The 19,850-nt window shown below is 46.0% G+C and overlaps 1 protein-coding gene across 4 annotated transcripts in view; it reads left to right on the forward strand.

The window, feature by feature from the left end:
• Positions 1-19,850, forward strand: part of tanc2b (tetratricopeptide repeat, ankyrin repeat and coiled-coil containing 2b) — a 121,837-nt gene that overhangs the window by 91,859 nt on the left and 10,128 nt on the right. For 3 of the 4 annotated variants that reach the window (XM_047338382.1, XM_035145402.2, XM_035145404.2), the window contains 14 exons: positions 3,109-3,240; positions 9,576-9,614; positions 10,636-10,917; positions 11,061-11,185; positions 13,005-13,236; positions 14,160-14,329; positions 14,755-15,033; positions 15,862-16,029; positions 16,674-16,834; positions 17,460-17,568; positions 17,671-17,793; positions 17,968-18,204; positions 18,289-18,501; positions 18,728-18,821. In XM_047338382.1, coding sequence (XP_047194338.1) covers positions 3,109-3,240; positions 9,576-9,614; positions 10,636-10,917; positions 11,061-11,185; positions 13,005-13,236; positions 14,160-14,329; positions 14,755-15,033; positions 15,862-16,029; positions 16,674-16,834; positions 17,460-17,568; positions 17,671-17,793; positions 17,968-18,204; positions 18,289-18,501; positions 18,728-18,821 — 2,364 coding nt within the window. The remainder of the gene's footprint in view (positions 1-3,108; positions 3,241-9,575; positions 9,615-10,635; positions 10,918-11,060; positions 11,186-13,004; positions 13,237-14,159; positions 14,330-14,754; positions 15,034-15,861; positions 16,030-16,673; positions 16,835-17,459; positions 17,569-17,670; positions 17,794-17,967; positions 18,205-18,288; positions 18,502-18,727; positions 18,822-19,850) is intronic. The other variant, XM_035145403.2, reaches the window with a different exon arrangement.

Below are 19,850 nucleotides of genomic sequence, written 5' to 3' on the forward strand. Positions count from 1 at the left end.
TCAGCTTGAAAACAGGATGTTTTTTAAAGGTTTGATTCAAATTATTCAAATAAAAACAGCTTGAGTATGGAATAATTTGTCCATGTTTTAAAATAGGAAAATCCAAGTTTTCCTGAAACGATGCAGCTTTTACTCTTTATATAATCCACAGATATTTTGCATTGTAGTTTAATTCACTTCTCTTATTTTGGGGTTGAGGCACAAACATCTTTGAGATATTGATTTAAAAGCTGAGAAATCGCCTCCTCACACGGATAAGTTATTTTTCTAATCTGTGTGAACTGACCCTTTAAGCCACGATGAAGCATCTATATGCACCAGCTTATGTAACAGCCTTGGGAGTGAGGAATCCCTCCGACTTAAACAAAGGCTAAAGGGATATAAACGACACTGTGAGCTTCTCCTTCTCTCGCCTCTGATTTCACTAAATGAAGATAACAGCTCATCGGAGACAACACTTTTCAATTTGAGGGCCGGACGAGTGTCATTGATTTCCGTTCCCAACATCTTTCCCTGATTTCCTGTTTGTCCCTGGTCTGCTCATACACACCGAGTAACACCCGGAAGCATTATTGTTTAAATACCAGGACCTCCATTATTTATCGTCCCAGGTTATCTCCTGGGGAGATGTGAGGAGAATACTGAGGTGTTTTAAATCACCAGCAGCCTCATATCGGAGCTGATACTGGGACTGGCTCTGGACGGCAGCCCAGCTCGTGTGTGTGTGAGCATGCGGTCTTTGAAACAGGAAGTGTCTGATGTATCGTTACCCAAAGCGCCCGAGCTCTCTGCTGCACTGTCAGACTTTTTATCACTTTCTTTTTTTTTTCTCCACTCCCTCTGTCCATTCACTCTCTGTCTTCCTCACTCAGTTTCTCTTTCCTCTTCATTTCTCCTCACCGTGCGTGCCGTCTCAGCGCACCGGCACAGGAACTGTGGATGTGATCCCCAGCAGCCTGCTGCATTGCAGATAGAGATGATGAGCGCACAGATTTGAGTCCTCACATTCAAAACGCAGTTGAAAGAGACGAGCAGAAACATGGAACTTTTCAGCCCGTCAGCCCTGAGTCACCCTTCCTGGGTTTAGCTGCAGATTAATGCCTCCACTGTCTCCGCTCTGAGCCCAGTTGGGTGACCAGCAGGCCCCTTCCCCTCGTTCCCGCCGGGGCCAAGCCTCCAGCATTCTCAGCTGCCATTTTCCCTCCATTTTGGGAAACCCATGTGGCTCGTTTTTTGGGTCCATGGTTGTGGTGACTCAGGCAGTCAGCAACACACACACACACACACACACACACACACACACACACACACACACACACACACACACACACACACACACACACACACACACACACACACACACACACACACACACACACACACACACACACACACACACACACACACACACACACACACACGCTGAGCACTTCACTGAGCCTATCTCCCCCGACACAGAAACCACTCTTTGAACGGAGGACAGCTCAGGATCAGTGTTGATGTTGAGTTTTACACCAGGGAGAGCTGGTGGGCTCAGAGGTCGGCCATTTGGAGGGATTATTGGGCCTTACTTTTTGGACCGACTGGAGACACACACACACACAGAGGATATTACTGAGAAGAAGCAGGCATTGACAGTTCCTGCCTCCCTCAACTCCTTGAACTTGACTTGGGATCTCAGGACCTCAGAGTATTACAGGTAGAGTGGTAGAGAAAAGGGAAAAGTACAATCATATTGTACATATTTTTACATATTCTCTATTATTGATATTATTGTATTTTCATCTATGTTACACCAAACTACTGCACAGATTGCCTTGAAACTCGGTGGAAGGATTTGGTATTGGTCAGGAAAGAACCCATTAAAGTTTGGTCTGGATCACGAGGTGGATCCATTCACTTTTTTGCCCAATTCACCAATTTCCCAGATAATAATTCACGGGTCTAGATGAAAAACAATCAGGCATATTTCGAGGTTGGGCCCTGGCAGTGATACTGAGCTCCCCTTCTCGTTTTTCACTTTTTAACTTCCTGTCTTTATCTTTCTCCTTGTACTTGAAGTACGTCCTTTTTAACTTGCTTCAGCTATTTCTATAAAAAAATGCAATAAATATGATTCTGGTTCTGTTTTCACTGAGGTAATTGCCAAGATCCGGTGAACGCATTAATCAAATGGAGCAAGAAACACAAGCAGCCAGAACAGACAGGATTTAAACCAAACCTCCGTGTTCGTCAGATTTATTTAGGCGAGAAAAAGATGGCAAACTGTAAAAATTATGAGCGAAGCTGTCTGTTGGAAGCATCTATCACAGTTCACAGACTGGGTTCTCGCTGCCTCCCTGTGCTTTCAGGCGTTATTACTGACATTTCAGGTGCACTCACTTTCAGGTTCACCTCCAAATAAATCTCCAAATCTGCTCATCTGACTGCTCGTGTTTCTCGGCCCATTGCATTTTAACGACGTCGCCGTGCTCCTCAGATGCTCAGATATTTCTACGGTGAATAAAAGTGTTTTCATGACTGATGGAAACGCTGAGTGGAAATTCAAAGTCATTGACGATGTCCCCTCACCCATCAAGGTACCGGCAACCTCTGGGTGCTAAAGACTCTTAATCCTCCTTCACCCCAAACTGAATCGCGGGGTTCGGGTGTGACGGAGGAACGAGTCCGTCGCTCACCCTCACTGGCGACGTCTTATCTCATTTAACACTCACTCGTTTTGAGCGTCGGCCCCGAAGACACAGCGAGGTGTGAACATTCAAGCAGCCAGCGTTAGACAACATTCAGGCCATGAATAAAACATTTGTCTGCAGAGCTAATTAATCCTGAGAGGGGTCGGATGGCATCTGCCTCGGTGCCGCGTGACAGACACTGAGAGGAGGGAGTTTGGAGCAGAACCACGTAGGGTCGACTCTTGGTCGCCTGACAACCGCCACCGGCTGGTCGTGACCCGCTGTCGCCTTCTATTCTGTGCATTTATGGGCTTTTTTTGACTGTATATGTTTCATAATGTGAACACATGTTGACAGCAGTGTCCTTTTTTTGTCCTCTGTCTCCCTCCCTGCCTCCCTCCCTCCCTCTCTCTCTCTATCCCCCACATGAATGCAGCGACTAGCTCAGCCCACCTGGAGGACCTGGCCTACCTGGATGAGCAGAGGCACACGCCGTTACGCACCTCGTTGCGCATGCCCAGGCAGAGCACCACCTGCGGGCCGGGTCGCTCCGGGCAGGACCTGAGAGGTGAGCGACCAGGCTGAGAGAGCATGCACACACACACACACACACACACACACACACGAACGCACAATGAAAGGCCTTCATGCGTGTGCCCTGAAAGCTGTTGAGTCTGTGAGGTGTGTCTCGTGCGGCCAATCACACTGAGTGATGTAACGCTGTGTTTCTGTGCTATGTGATGTATATAGACTTTATATAAAGATGGACGACATGACGGCTCCCCAGAAGTGAAGCCAAAGTGTCTTGATTACCACCTGGTGGCTGGCTGCAGTGTAAACCCCTCAGCCAGCACAAATATTGAATTCAGACTAAAAAGAAACTAAAAGAAACAATAAGCTGAGAGATGCTGGCTGTGGTTAAGAACCTCCATGTGACCCTCTGTGTAGGTGAAAAACAGTGAAAACCACAAGTCTAAGCATTCAACCATCGTTTACTTAGATTTTGTTTAGCTGTAAAAATGCAGTTTTGTCTCAGGCCGGGCTGTGATTAGCTTCACATTAGACACAGTGCACAAGTGAACAATAGGACACTGTTCTGTTCTCCATCCACAAACAACACAAAGCAGCTGAGCATCGCAAGGCGACGGCAGCATGACGGGCGAGTTATTTTTAAAAATTCAAATGAAAAGTCAGTGACGGTTGATTTGCAGTTATGTTATGTGTGGCAGATGCGTCTGCAAGTGTGTGTGTGTGTGTGTGTGTGTGTGTGTGTGTGTGTGTGTGTGTGTGTGTGTGTGTGTGTGTGTGTGTGTGTGTGTGTGTGTGTGTGTGTGTGTGTGTGTGTGTGTGTGTGTGTGAGAGAGACTGAGGCAACACACATTGAGCATTTTGTCAGGTTGTGTCACCACTAAGCCAAAGAGATAAAGATTTGTCTCTGCACTAAAGATTCACGTTCAGGTCCAGCACACAGCACGCTCCTCCGTATCCAGCAAACCTCGGCCTCCTCACCAAATGACCGAACGGCCTGATGTCACAACATTACGTGTCCCCCCTTGCCCCTCTTCCTGCGTCACTTAGCCAGTAACGAGCGCCCTAATGGCCGCCCTCTGCCATCCAAGCGAACACAAATATGTGTCCCTGTGTATTTTAAACACCTGTTAAGACCCCACTTAGCTGAGAGCTCGCTCCACTGAGCGGCGATGTGATTCCCCTGCCAGGGTGAGAGAGCATGAGAAAGAAGGAGACAGGTAGAGAGAGAGAGAGAGAGATAGATGGAAGAAAAGAGGGAGAGGAAGGTAAAGCAGGAGCTTCACTTCCTCCTCGGAGTTTCACTGTTACTGCCACAGCCACTTGTTTCAACCTTCGTCCTCTAAGGGCAGCCAAGTGTGTTTACAAGCCAGCCGACTGCGTCCTAGCATGCTTTCTGCCTCCTCGGATCAGCGTCAGCGCCTCCCCGAGTGCACGGCTCCTGCCGTTTCACCGGGAGAGACAGCGAGAGAGACAGAGGCAGACAGGACGTGGAGGAGAGCAAGTTGAACAACAGACTTTTTTTCTCTGCTGATCTTATAGGAGAAAACACTTTTTAATCCCGATGTTTGTAATAAGAGACTAATGGGTAAAGAATCACCGGATAACGGATGAGTTTGTTATGTGATTGGTTGATGTTTTTATCACATGGTCCTCCGGGAACACATTCACGCTTCCCCAGAACATTCTCCATCACACACTTATCCAGTTCCACCCTCGGCCCAGTCCAAATGATATCGTCTGGCTGGTTCGATGTTCAGGAAGATGAACCACATCCATCCATCCATCCATTATCGATACCGCTTAGTGTGCCACTGAGCCACCTGATCAGCCACAGTGATTTCCTTTGATTCTGCATCAAACAAACAAATGGACGGAAGAAAACACAACCTCCTTTAAATCTTTAATATTTTCCAACTCTGTGACATTATCAGGAATTAAACTAACTTTTTTCACATTTATTTTAATATTTGGATCCTCACGCTTTAGAAAACACAGATATTTTTGGCTCATTCAGCGTCACAGAAGGCGTCTTGTTGGTCCTCTCCTGTGAGAAGCTGAGGAGGAGAGACGTCCTCTGGTTATGTGTTGGTCAGGTGCTAACCAGCTGACTGAGGCAGCTCTATCTCTGGCCGGCTTCAGTCGAAGCTGCTTTTGATGTCGGCCATCGGGGGCCCGAGCTGTGCTGCTGTTTTGAGGAGTGTGAGTCAGAGTGTAATGGACCTTCTTGCTCCTCCTGCCTGCCTACGTCCAAGATTTACCACCCACCTTTATCTATTCACCGCAAACTCCATCACGTAACTGAGCACTGGCACACACACACTTTCTCCATCGTTTATCTTTGGTCCTCCTCGCTCCGTCTCTGTCGCGCTCCGTCCCTCCGTCCCTCCCTCTGCTCTCGGACACAGAGCAGGCCTTGTGTTCGCCGAAGCTTCTAGCTTTTGGTTTTATCACATATTCACTCTCTGACCCGGGAGGAACATGAATAATAAGTCGCAGAAATCCATCCAGGCACTTTAATCGATTAGACATTTAAAGGATGAGGCTGCTGATGAATGAATATTTTTCTCACAGCCGTCAAATCCCTGAAAAACACCAAGAGCAGCAATGAATTGATTCTAATAACAAGAATCGTCTGTGTATCCAGAGCCTGACAGAGTTTAGAGCTCCATTGTTGTTGTTGAGCTTGGCCCTGTAATTTACTTCAAGTCAATTCCACATACAGTGTTCTGCTGCTGCAATAAACCACGGCTGAAAATAGACCCAAACTAATTCACTCACGGTTTGTGAAAAACTATAAGTCCCAGTCGTGTTTAGGAAATTACTGAGCCTTTAAAATAATGAAACCCAAACATTATTTTGTCTACATCTTTGGTAAGAACTATAGGCATTGAGCTCACTACCACAGATAGATGGGTGGCACGGTGGTGCAGTGGTTGGTCACAGCAAGAAGGCTCAGGGTTCAAATCTGACACCTTACGTCGGTGGTTCGATCCCCGGTTCCTTGGGCAATATAGTGAATCCAAATTGTCCCTGAGACTGGAAAAAGCCCAAGATAAATACAGTTCAATTGATTCAGTAGGTGTGATATAGACACATTGTTTATTATATGTTATTATTTTTATATCCACTTGTTGGAAGGATGGAACATGGATTCAAGAAAGCCTTATTTGACATTTTTGACCAATTTCCCCAGGAAATAATTCATGGATCTTGATGAAAACACGAAGACATGTTTAGATATTTATGAGTGTGAGCAATTTTGGTGCAGATCCAAATAACAATCTGGATCTAGGCGATGTGAATGTGTTTTCATGAGGGGTCTGATGGGCCCTGTCGGAGGTGTGCGCGCTCTAATCTATTAGTAAACATGTATTTACAGCAAACAGGCCCCTATCGCCGTCTCAGTCGAGGGAGTAGATAAGAGTCCAGATGTGATGACGGTGCAGGAACCTGATTACAGCAAAACAACCATGACTCGTTTCAGGTCGTTACCTTGCCTGTAGCTACTTTGTTTTAATCTTAATCTGATAAATGTTTATTTTCATTTAATCTGGATTTTGAGAAGGAATGTGTGGTTTGTCTTGGAACACAGGTTTTTTTTATCTTATATAACTGTTGCTTGGCTGTAAGACACGAAGTCAGTCGACATCAGAAGGGAAATAGTGTTGAATCAATCTTTGCAGGAAGATTAGAGTTTATTTTGAATGAAGGAACATGTAGATTTATACTGTTGCTCTATAAGCCTACTGTGCAAATTACATAAGATTAGATTTTTTTTTGGAAGACGGAAATTGCATAAGACCCTGTTGCTGTTGCGTATGTTAGCTGTGTAGCTCTGCATCCGCTGTGAGAAGAGATGTCTGGAATTTTAACCGTGCGTCTGAAAAACCAGACAAAGGAATAAAAACCACAATCCTTAGACAAACTCGCACATCCACCAACTCCCACATCAGCCATCACAAATGTCTTAGGCTTGACCTTAGATAAACCATCGCCGCACTCCCAGCAACCCTCACGGAAAGCATAATCACCTGAGCCCCTCTTCCTCCTCCTCCTCCTCCTCCTCCTCCCATCATTTCCTCTCCTTCTCCGCCTCTGTGCCACCTCCACTCTCCTCCACTTCCCATCCTCTTCTCCTCCTCCGCACCTCATCCTCCTCCTCCTCCCCTCCCTCTCAAGCCTGCTCAGCCACCGTGAGTCATCCTCACCTGGTGAATAATTAAAACGTCTGAGACTCTGCTCTCCGTCTGGCCATGGAGGGTGGGGATGGGGAGTGATACCTTGCTTAGTGTTGCCTGAGGGGGAGTGTTATGAGCAGGATTACGAGCAACTGCCATCCATCCGCCCCTCACTCACGCGCGCACGCACCGGAAACAACTCCCCCGACCGCCCTTCACAACATGGCTGCCATGTTTTTTTCCTGGAACACCTGACACAGAGGAGCAGTAGTGGCTGCACGACTTAACGCGCAGGAACGCGTAATCGCTTCTGCCATTTGGAGAAGTGTGTTTTACAATTCCACGAGGAGCGAACGGAGCTTTCCAGACACGTTTGGCATCAAGTCACCCACAAGTTAATTGAGTTAGTGGCACTTAAGACGGAGGAGGTTTGGGTATTTAGCCTCTTACTTCAGGGGCCTGTGCTTTTATAGATGCCAGCGTCGGGTAGTTTTTTGCATTTCCCATCGCCAGAGTTGCATCAGGTCCATTCTTTCACAGCATGACACACAACTGGAGGAATATTACATCAGTTTGTGAATTATAGACATAATAGAGTCGTCGGTCTCTCTCTGATTTTGTGTGTGTGTGTGTGTGTGTGTGTGTGTGTGTGTGTGTGTGTTTGTGTTGTGTTGTGTTAGTGCTAAAATAATCTGACTGGGGAATATGGATGAAATGTCTTTTATTACATCGGGCTGCAGCCTGGCTCTGAGCTCGGTGCAGCAGAACTCGTTGTACTCGGTAGAAGCTCGTCACCCACTTTCAGGTACAGCGGCCACTTTTTTGCTGATTGTATAAGTATTGTATAATATATTCCTCGCATTTCTTTCTTCATTCTGTATAATTAGCATTTCCTGGAAAGATGAAGTCCTGCTTGCGACAGCACTCTGGTGTGATGTGCGGTAAAAGAATACATCAAGAGCCATATCAGCTCATTATGTTCTGTCCTCGCGCTCTAAATCGGGACTGGACTCGTTTACAGAACACACGCAGCTCTAACGCAACACACACTCACACACTGCTGAACCCTACCTGCACCCAGTGAAGACATTTCTGCCGACACATAAAAATTCAGCAGCGTCTCATCCTGCCAGTCCACTATATGATACATACGGCCCTGACTCACTGTGCTTATTGCTCGTACGCTGCAGAGTGTGAAATGAGCTGCTGCCCTCGCCCAGTCTCTGACCAGCAGCGATATATTTCTCTCAGCACCCTGTTCGAGAATCTGATCAAATAAAGGAACCGAGAGAAGAAAATAGCATTTTAACAGTTTGTTTTAGCTCCTCTGTAATAACTCCAAATTCTGGACTCATTCTGCAGTAGATTACTTTGTGGTGAGATGTAACTAACAAACTTACTCAGAAACCTCATATAGATAAGATATAAATATATATACAGAGGAAAGTGAGTTAAAGTTTTGCAGTTCTGTACGAAGCAAGGGACACTTTAGACACTTTATACTTTGTATTCACATATTCTTCCATATTGTGGGGTAACATATTAGACCCTTGTAGGTTTTACAGACTTATAAACATGTTATGATGATGGCTATTAATTAAAGTATAATTGATTTTGCTATGTGATTTGTGAAAGGTAATCTAAATCAGGTCGGCCTTGTGTATTGTTATGTGTATGTTATTTTTTTGAATTGTTTTTTGTATTACACTGAACTGAACTGACTTCAGCAGCCTGTGATACCAACACTATAGACTGTGGTTGGAGTTGAGGTTGAATTACTACCACCACCACTTTTATGGGGATTGATTGATCTTGGCCCGGCGCAGTGGAACCAATTAGATTCTCCCAAAAGTGCGAACCTTCCCCAACACACCGCCCCCCCGCAGACACGCTGAGGAACGCGTTCGGCGTAATTCACTGGATTTCAATTAGTGATCGACCTCTGGTCTGGTGGTTCCCAATACTTCGGACATCACGATGTGCTGCCTCTACTGCTGCCTCGTCACGTTGTGTTGTGTTCCATTGAGCTACACCTTTGCCCTGTGCTGTGACAACACTGCAGCCACACTCACTGCCTTTTCTCTCCTCCCTCCCTCATCTCTCTCTCTCTCTCTCTCTCTCTCTCTCTCTCTCTCTCTCTCTCTCTCTCTCTCTCTCTCTGTGTCTTCTGTCTTTTGCTTGATGTTCGTCGCAGCTTCCGCAAATAACACCCATGCCTGGCAATCCCAGTCACGTAAGTTACTTTGATTTTCATCTGTTGCATTAAGCAGCTTACACACACACACACACACACACACTTCCCTAGCAAAGTTGTTTGTGTCACTCATTCATTCGGAATCTGGCGTGATTCATAACATTTCCAGAGATGACACACAAAGCTCAGATCAGTTTAAAGGAGCCGACCCGGGAGACGACACCCAGAAGCAGCCGCAGAGCAAATTTCACACAGAATTTATCGCGCCGCTTCAGAAGTTCATACCAGATCCATTTTACCCTCGTTAGCCTTTAATGGTCCATATGTTGTGCTGAAAAGAAGCCCGACCTCTGGAGGGCTTTAGTTGAACGACTCCCCCTAGTGAGTAAAACCAACAGTCGCTCCCTTGACTTTTCTGCAAATTCTCCTCCGCAGCAGAATGAGCGAAAACACACACTTAAATTTTAGTAGTTTGTAAATTAAAGGCTCGCGATCGCAACGGAATCTCAATGATATTACACTTGTTTTATGAACTTTAAAGTGAGTCACCAGCTTTAAACTTTGAGCTCAACAATAAACGAGCTGTGTTATTTCAAAATGAGATTTACTTCAAAGTGAATTCATGGCGAACACGCATCAAATTAAACTTTGCTGTGACGTTTTAAATCAGGTTCTTCCATAAATCTTTCTCAAGCACATTAACATACCTTTCACTACATTTGATACCAGAACATTTACCTGTGGTGTCAATCTTTAATGTGAAATAATATAAATATCATTTATTATGACTTATTTGAGAATTATTATGACTTATTTTTTTTTAGAAAACACAATTATTGATTATGAATGAGATATTATGCATAGATATGAATGTGTTTATGTTGTTGTCATCTGTACAGTATGTTTGCACCCATCACTGAGTATTATAAGTATTTAAACACAGTATTACCTTATTTTAGCTTCCAAGGGGAGATTTCAGCTGTAAAACCTTCATACAACTATACGTTTTAATTAAACCTGTAATATTAATAACCAATTTTCTGTTTTCCCGACCCGACAGTACGGTTTGCGCCTTATCGGCCTCAAGACATCGCCCTCAAACCTCTGCTGTTCGAGGTGCCCAGCATCACCATGGACTCCGTCTTCACGGGCCGCGAGTGGCTCTTCCAGGAGATTGACGCCCACCTCAACAGCCCCAACGCCACCACCAACCGCGGCGTGGTGGTAGTCGGCAATATCGGCTTCGGAAAGACTGCGATCATGTCCCGCCTGGTGGCGCTCAGCTGCCACGGCACCCGCATGAGACAGATCGCCTCCGACAGCCCGCAGGCCTCGCCCAAACGTAGGCATCCACACGTTTCCAAACATCCTTTAGAAAAGCTGGACAAAAGCATGCAAGCCTATTGTTTTGAGATTGCATGAATGTGACACAAGTAGGCAACTGTCCCCTGAGTGTGCTGCGTTGTCTCGTCCTGTTATGTCCAGATGGAGAGGGGCTCCCTCTCACCCAGCCTCAGCCCACGCACGGCACCCTGGGAGGAGGCAGCTGTCCAGGGACCCCTGAGATGAGACGACGTCAGGAAGAAGGCATGAGGAGGCTGGCGTCTCAGGTACACACACACACACACACACACACACACACACACACACACACACACACACACACACACACACACACACACACACACACACACACACACGTAATCCCACACACTTTTACATTTCAGCGTCTGATTTACAGACACAACATCCCAGACATCCAGAATAATATAGGTGGAACATTTATTTCTGAATAGTTTTATTCTAATGGTCCATTTGTTTCTTCTCCCATTGCCTCCTTTTTACAAATCTGAATTATTCAAAAGTTTCAGCCACAGACTCTAAACAAGTGTGTTTGTGAGGATTTTAATATAAAATCCTCTGCTCTCATTTAATAGACGAGTGCACAATCCCAGACCACTTAGGAACATTTCTGCCTCCCCACACCCCCACTTCCCGTTTTTTCACAGCCATTTGAAATGAAAAAAAAAAATATTTGAATAACCAAATATTGTGTCAAGGGTCTCATTTGCTTGCTAATAGTTTCTTTTTCCTTTCATATTTTACTGCAACAAAGGAAATTTTGTTGTAAAATGAAAAAGCTCATTTTACTATAATAGTGAATTTGTGGTTCAGGGTGAAATTTCCAAGCCGCAGTTTGTCTCTAATTGGAAAAAATGCAAGATAATTTAACACGGCTCCTTTTTTTAAGTCTTCAGTTGGTGACAGCTCAGGTGGAAGCCAATGATACGCTCTCGTGAAAGTGCACGTTCGTGGTTCAAACGCGCACGTGGCTCGGGTTCCGTTCAACCAACGTTTTACACCATCAGCGTAATATCATCGACTCAGAACTTCAAAATAAGTTACGATAAATGAGCAACTTTTCTTTCTTGTTCCCGGGCTGTTCAGCGTCTCGTCACCTGCGTGGAACCGATGTGTGAAACCGCCTCTTTTTCCCGCTCTTCCTCTCGTCTGCTGTTGCGCCTCGGTCCCCCCCACCCGCCACCCCACCCCTCCCCTGCTGCTCAGCCATCTGCATCCCCACTCCCAGCCTGATGCATTATGCAGATGTGTTTAAAAAAGAAAAAACAACTTTGCCAGGGAGCCTTATGAAATATTTATACCTGCAGAAAGCCATTTCCCAGCCAAGCTATTAGATCTTGTTAACTCTGTGCATTAATAATTGAGCTCACTCCCTTTTTCACCCCTTTTGTTTTAAAGCCCTTTATTCCATTGTGACCAAAAATTAGCATTTCATTTTGATTAATCTTTTTTTTTTGTATTGTCCTCCCCCTCGCCTTTTTCCTCGCTGCCCTCTGATCACCGCCTCCGAAAAATCGAACTCTTTGTGATCTCTCGGTCCGTCTGAGCTCTCGGTCACACCTGCTGCCTCAGAACATCCACCGGGCTCCTCCTAGTCGCCGCACGTCCGTCCTCAGACAACTTTTTTAATTCATTCAAACATTCATCTGAGTACATGGCCGAGGAAATACGACAGTTTAACACTTGACTCCTTCGTGCCACAGACATCTCACACATGAGCATGCATGAGCTAACTCCAGCCGGAAGCCATGAATTATTAATGGCTGAAACCGTGCAGCGAAACGAGAAGTATTATGTTTCATTATACTGCAATCATCCACCATGAAGTTGAGTCAATCCCACATGAGTTGTAGAAAACTGGCTTTGCCGCGGCAGAGCCCTGAGAAAAGAAGACTTGTTTTTATAACCGTGTCCTCTGGGTCCCGTGCTCCTTGACACTGATATCAATCGTTTTTTGTAATATTCAAAGGTTGTTGAGGTGAGGATTAACCAGAGGGGGACGAACACACTCACTTTCTCATTTCTCTACTGGTTCATCATCTTCTCCCAACTCTCTGTCGCCCCCAGGTGGTGGCGTATCACTACTGCCAGGCGGATAACGCCTACACCTGCCTGGTGCCGGAGTTCGTGCACAACGTGGCCGCTCTGCTGTGCCGCTCGCCGCACCTCGTCGCCTACAGGGAGCAGCTGCTGAGGGAGCCGCACCTCCAGAGCATCCTGAGCCTGCGCTCCTGCGTCCAGGACCCGCTGGCCTCCTTCAGGAGGGGGGTGCTCGAGCCCCTGGATACACTTTACAAAGGTGAGATGGCTGCAGGTGAAAATAGTGTTGACTCCCAGAGAGGCCAAGTACTTTTTACTCCTATACATTTATCTGAAAGAGGTAGTTTCCACTTACTTTGCAGATTAAGATTTCACCTAAATATCGATAAATAAAGGGGCTGTGGCTCAGGAGGTAGAGCGGGTCGTCCACTAACCAGAAAGTCGTGTTTCGATCCCCGGCTCCTCCAGTTTGCATTCTGAAGTGTCCTTGGGCAAAATACTGAACCCAACAGTGTTTGACAGAAAAAAGCACAGCATATAGAATGTGTGTGTAAATGCATAAAGAGACATTTCCCCTCAAAACAGATTATTTGATTTAACTAAAAAATTGAGACTCATAGAAGTGAAAGAATCCAAGAACAGAGACATGAATCCAAGTTAATACACTTTTCAGTGAATGAAATCAGTGAATGGCAAAGTTTTATACTTTATATTCATGCAATAAATATACAAATGTCAATTATATTGTAATTTTGATGAGGAATTAAAAAAAGGGAAAAGTGTTTAATTCAATTATTCGTAATAAAGATCAATTTGAGTTGAACAGAGTTAAAAACAAGACGTGGTTTCTACTGTCACTTTAATTTATCAATTCACACACAGTGAATTTTTGTTAATTTAACAGTAATTGATGTTCAGACTCCTTCGTCTGTAAGAGCACAGTATTCTTAACTTAATCAACATTAAAGTTCACTGGCAAGTTGTTGCAAGTTTTCCTTTTAAAATAAATGAAAACTAAATCCATGAGGATGACTTTCAGAATATAGTGAAGTTTGACTTTCTACCCAGAATGCAACTTGCCTCAGACATGTTGCCAAGATGTGCTGAGGAGAGAGAGAATAATTTTCAAATACGTTTCCTAAACGCGTGTCTCAGTTTTCCCGCCACCTGTTTGTTTTTCAGAGAGGAAGATCAGCTCGGAGGAGGACCTCATCATCCTCATCGACGGTTTGAACGAGGCAGAGTTCCACAAACCGGACTACGGAGACACCATCGTGTCCTTCCTCACCAAAACCATCAACAAGTTCCCTCCCTGGCTGAAGCTGGTGGTCACAGTCAGAACCACGTTACAGGTACAGGACAGTAAATCCACATCTTCTCCTCTAAGTACTCGTTGTTTGTGTTGTTTCCACTACCAACACAGAGGGTTTTACATCAGCGTTTCCAGTGGGTTATGTTTGCATCACCTGTGGGCCACTGACCAACAATATTGAATTTGTCTTGAATGCGTCTCTGCCCTCTTTGTCTCTGACCTCTTCCTCGTTCCTCTGCGAGCATTATGCAGACGACATGGATAGAAGTGGCTTTAATCAGATTTTCTTTGGGTTTGGTTTCCTCTCTCCTTTCACTTCATCTTTTATTCATGAGGAAGAACTCCACTAGTTATTCACAGCATGTCACAGCATTTACCTGTGGTGGCGAGTATGTCGGCTGTTCTATTATTAAGACGATTTTGCCAAAAACAAGTCCCCTGACTGAAACCACTCTGATTCCTCAGGAGATCACCAACGCGCTGCCGTTCCACCGCATCTCTCTGGACGGCCTGGAGGAAAACGATGCCATCGACCAGGACCTGCAGGGCTACATCCTGCACCGCATCCACAGCAGCCCAGAGATCCAGAACAACATCTCGCTCAACGGCAAGATGGACAACACCACGTTCGGCAAGCTCAGCGCCCACCTCAAGGCCCTGAGTCAGGGCTCCTATCTGTACCTCAAGCTCACCTTTGACCTCATCGAGAAGGGCTACCTGGTTCTGAAGAGCTCCAGCTATAAGGTGCGTTTGTGATGGTTGTCACAGGCTCAGAGATGTAGAGGCAGAGAAAGATGTCCTGAAATAACTGGCAACCCCCGAGTGGAGAATCAGTTGTCGTTGCCATCGTTGTGTTGATGCGTCCCAGCCACTGATGCTGCAGATCGCTTGTTGATTTAGTTTATTAATAAAGAACATATCACCCTGTCCAAATCGTATCAACACTGAAGCTGATGAGATGAATGGTTGTTGAGAAAATAGGGGAAATTAAGTCAAATCTCAAGACATAGACATAGTGCACATATTTTTAGATTTATTTCTTTCCCTTTCAAGGTTATTATTATGACAGTCATGAAATAAATCCACCGGTCTACTGGGAAAACAATGTTCTTAGAGCCCCAGACTTTTCCTTTAGTATCAAAGTCCCGCAGTGATGGTCGTCATCCACTGCTCTTTGAAAACATCACCTGCTAATCGCTCATTCAGCACATTTTAAAGGTGCCACTTGGCCAGATGCAAATATATTTAGGCCAAAAACCAGGCTGGCGTTGTAGCCCACAGCAGAAACTACTGAGTTCACAGCAACAGGGAAGAGATGAGGGGGATGTTGGGGTCTGGAGTCGTCAGGGTTTAGTTTTTACCTGCACTCGGACATGCTTTGTGTAGCAGTAGCAGCTCAAATCTCCCTGACAGGCAGAATCGAACACCTTTTTCATAAATAATGCTGTATATTTCATGATGAGGAAGACCACGAGGACGAGATGAAGATGTGCTCGACAAACACAATCCATTATTCATGCTGTGTTGTGGTGATCAGCATTGTGATGCACGTTGTCTCCGTCCTGCCCACAGGTGGTCCCAGTCAACCTGGCCGAGGTCTACCTGCTGCAGTGCAACATGCGCTTCCCCACGCAGTCGTCGTTCGAGCGGGCGCTGCCTCTGCTCAACGTGGCCGTGGCGTCGCTGCATCCGCTGAACGACGAGCAGATATACCAGGCCATCAACGCCGGCTCGATGCAGGTACCAACATTAGACAGGACCTCCAACCTGGAGACCTTTAACCTTCTTAACCCTCATTTGGTGGCTTTCTGCAGGAATTAGAAGAATGTGAAGATTTTGGTACTTTTGATCTTTAGAGAAATACATTGAAACAAATGTTTTCATTGCACTGTAGAAGAGAGTTATCTTTTCTTAACTTGCTGCTTATTTAGCCACAAATGTTTAATGTTAAATACTTAAAAGTTAAAGCCAACTTTCCTGACGGTTTAATAATATAATATATAAATGCATATTGTATTTAATTTATTTATTAAATTTAACAAAGATGGTTTTATGGTTGGAGTCAGCACGTATGGCTTAGACAACAAGCGCACGTCTGTGGTTACATCACACTTTTTAGATGACAAAAACTATATGTAAAGACTTGTTTTAATACGTTTAATTTTACATATCCTTTATTTAACCATGAAGGTCAGATTGAGATACAAAATCTCCTCTGCCAAGGAGTCCTGCCCCAGATGGGCAGCAGTGAAATAAAGCGTTTCAAATATGAAAATATATTAAAACACAGCAAGCAGATTAAAAAGACAGACATAGAAACATACAGGAATCAACCGCAAACTGTGTTTTATAAAATAACGTGGAGCCGATGTCTGTGGCTGCAGGGCACGCTGGACTGGGAGGACTTCCAGCAACGTGTGGACAACCTGTCGGTCTTCCTGGTGAAGAGGAGGGACGGCACCAGGATGTTCGTTCACCCGTCCTTCAGGGAGTGGTTGATCTGGAGAGAGGAAGGAGAAAAGACAAAGTTCCTGTGTGACCCAAGGTGAGGACGGACAGGAGACACAGTGGATTATTTCCTTTAATGCTGAAAGTCATTGTATGTGGAGGAGGAAGGTTCCCAGACTCTGACGTAAGGTCACTGGAAAACAGACGCTTTGCTTCAGGAGTTTTAATCACCCCAGGTGGAAAGAGGACGTCGGGGTGGGACAGAGAAAAGAGAGGGACCGTTAAAGCAAAGGAATTAAAACAAGAACAAAATGCCCTGTCTCACTATAATGTCACATTATCCTGCAGGTTTTATGAAAACCTCGAGAGAATCCTATCAGAATTGCTGCAAATGTTCACTCAGACTCATAAATTAACAGATTTCGATGGTCGAAGGTCACACAACCTCATTTGAGTCTGTAAAGAAATGTATGTAGACCGCATTAGTTCTATAAATGAGAAATGTGATGGTTGATTTTTCTACAAGCAGCTCTGTGTAACTTACAGTCGTGTTTTAATAGAAGTCTCTCTGTCGGTCACAGGAACATTATATTTATCTAGCAGGGGACGTATTATATTTTCAACCCTGGAACATTTTATTCCTTGTATTATATTTTGTGGATCGTGACGCGGGGTAACGACCTCTGGAGAACTGAACCGCTTTGTGCTTGTCGTCTCTGCAGGAGCGGTCACACCCTTCTGGCCTTCTGGTTTTCTCGGCAGGAGAACAAGCTGAACAGACAACAGACTATCGAACAGGGCCATCACATCCTCAAAGCACATATCTTCAAGGTGAACTACACGAGTCTCCACCTCTGTCTGCAGTATACATGCACAGCAGTGGGGGTGTGGAGCCAGAGTAATGAATGTGTTCTCTCCTTCTCTCTGTTCAAGGGTCTCAGCAAGAAAGTTGGGGTTTCCTCATCTATCTTGCAAGGCCTGTGGGTATCCTACAGCTCCGAGGGCCTTTCAGCTGCACTTTCTTCACTGAGAAACCTCTACACCCCCAACATCAAGGTACAGGCTCTCACGTGGCAGAGGGGGGGTCATGCTTGAAGAATATTTCAACATGTTCTGGGCAACAAGAGAATTTGAAATGCGCTCCACAGGCGTCCACCTCTCTCCGGATGAAGTTCGAATCCTCATGCCGTTGTGTTACTTTTGTATTTACTCATTTTCTTCTCCGTCCAGGTGAGCCGGTTATTGATGATGGGCGGCGGCAATGTGAACTACCGTACGGAGGTGCTGAACAACGCCCCCGTCCTGTGCGTCCACTCCCACCTGGGCTACATGGACATGGTGGCTCTGCTGCTGGAGTTCGGCGCCTCTGTCGACGCCCCGTCTGAAAGTGGTCTGACGCCGCTGGGCTACGCCGCCGCCGGGGGACACATGTCCATCGTGACCGCTCTTTGCCGCAGGAGAGCAAAGGTATGAATGTCCGACAGATAACGCCACTTGTCTGCCTCCTGTGCTTTACTCGTGTGCCTGATCAAATCCTCATCCCGTCAACAGGTGGACCACTTGGATAAGAACGGCCAGTGCGCCCTGGTTCACGCGGCGCTGAGGGGCCACATGGAGGTGGTGAAGTACCTCATCCAGAGCGACTGGAGCATGGGGCCGCATCAGCAGCAACAGTCACCACAGACACAACAACAGGCGGCGTTTACCAAGAGCCACGCCGTGCAGCAGGCGCTCATCGCTGCTGCCAGTATGGGATACACAGAGGTACGGGGGGGCGAGATGATGAAGGTGGTGATGGTGGTGACGATGGTGGTGGGAATAATGGGGATGATGATGATGATGATCGAAAAATTTAGGCTTTTCGATCTGAAGGAAAATACATTTATCTAACAAGTGGTTTTATTTCGATCAAACATCTTCATCTTTGTGTTCTTCAAGTGAACTTGGAGGTTAATCCGTGTCACATCGACTCTTGTCCCTCCCCCATCAGATCGTCTCCTACCTGCTGGACCTGCCGGAGAAAGACGAAGAGGAGGTGGAGCGGGCTCAGATCAATAACTTCGACACCCTGTGGGGGGAGACAGGTGGGGATACCTGCTGCAGCCAGACACTACACCGATAAAACCCTGAAATCAATACGGACACACGACTGGGAATGGCTAATGTGTGGTGTAGTTGTGGAATCATCAAACATATTGTGTGTGTGTGTGTGTGTGTGTGTGTGTGTGTGTGTGTGTGTGTGTGTGTGTGTGTGTGTGTGTGTGTGTGTGTGTGTGTGTGTGTGTGTGTGTGTGTGTGTGTGTGTGTGTGTGTGTGTGTGCGCGCTCTGCGCTGCGCTGCAGTGCGGATGTGAGGGATCGTGTGTGTGTGTGTGTGTGTCTGCTGCTGCGTCAGATTGCTGCTGGCAGTGCAGTGGTGTCATCGGAGCAGAGACGGGGCTGGGCTCACAGAGGAGTGGGGGATGGATGGATGAGTGTGCTCCAGGGTGCTCAGAAATGACGAGTCTGATTGCACTGTGGAATGGTGTTGAGGAATATAATGTGCCATCGTAACCTGGAGCGATGAAACCTCATTGCCAGCGCTACCCCCCCCACCCCCACGTGGGAGGGCTGGAGCGGCTGCTCCTCGCCGTCAGGGGGAGAGGGGACGTGTTCTCATTCAGGCGTCACCTCCTCGTTCGTTTTGTTTTTATGTATGCGTTGCAGTGTAGGTCAACTGAAAGTACAGGATTCAGCCTGAGGGAGTATATGTATATATCTGTATGTACTACTCACTGTGAACTGTGGGGATTGTAGAGGTTTGACCAGGGTCACGCTTCCACTCGCTGCCTCTGATTATGAGACATATATTCACTCTGCTTTAATTATTCACATCATAATCAGTACATTTGAGAAGATGTCTGTTCAAAGGCCTTTGCTCCCAAAACGTCTCGAGTGGGCTCCACTTCTCGTCTTCTCCTCTTCTTGTCTTCTCTCCTCTTTCCTTCTATCCTCTTTACCTCTCTCCTCTTCTCCACTTCTCCTCTTCTCCTCTTTTTCTATTCTCGTCTTCTTCTCCTCTTACTTCTCCTCTTCTTCTATTCTCTTCTCTCCTCTTCTACTCTTTACTTCTCT

The sequence above is a fragment of the Hippoglossus stenolepis genome, chromosome 21, assembly GCF_022539355.2.
Source record: "Hippoglossus stenolepis isolate QCI-W04-F060 chromosome 21, HSTE1.2, whole genome shotgun sequence".
NCBI lineage: Eukaryota > Metazoa > Chordata > Actinopteri > Pleuronectiformes > Pleuronectidae > Hippoglossus > Hippoglossus stenolepis.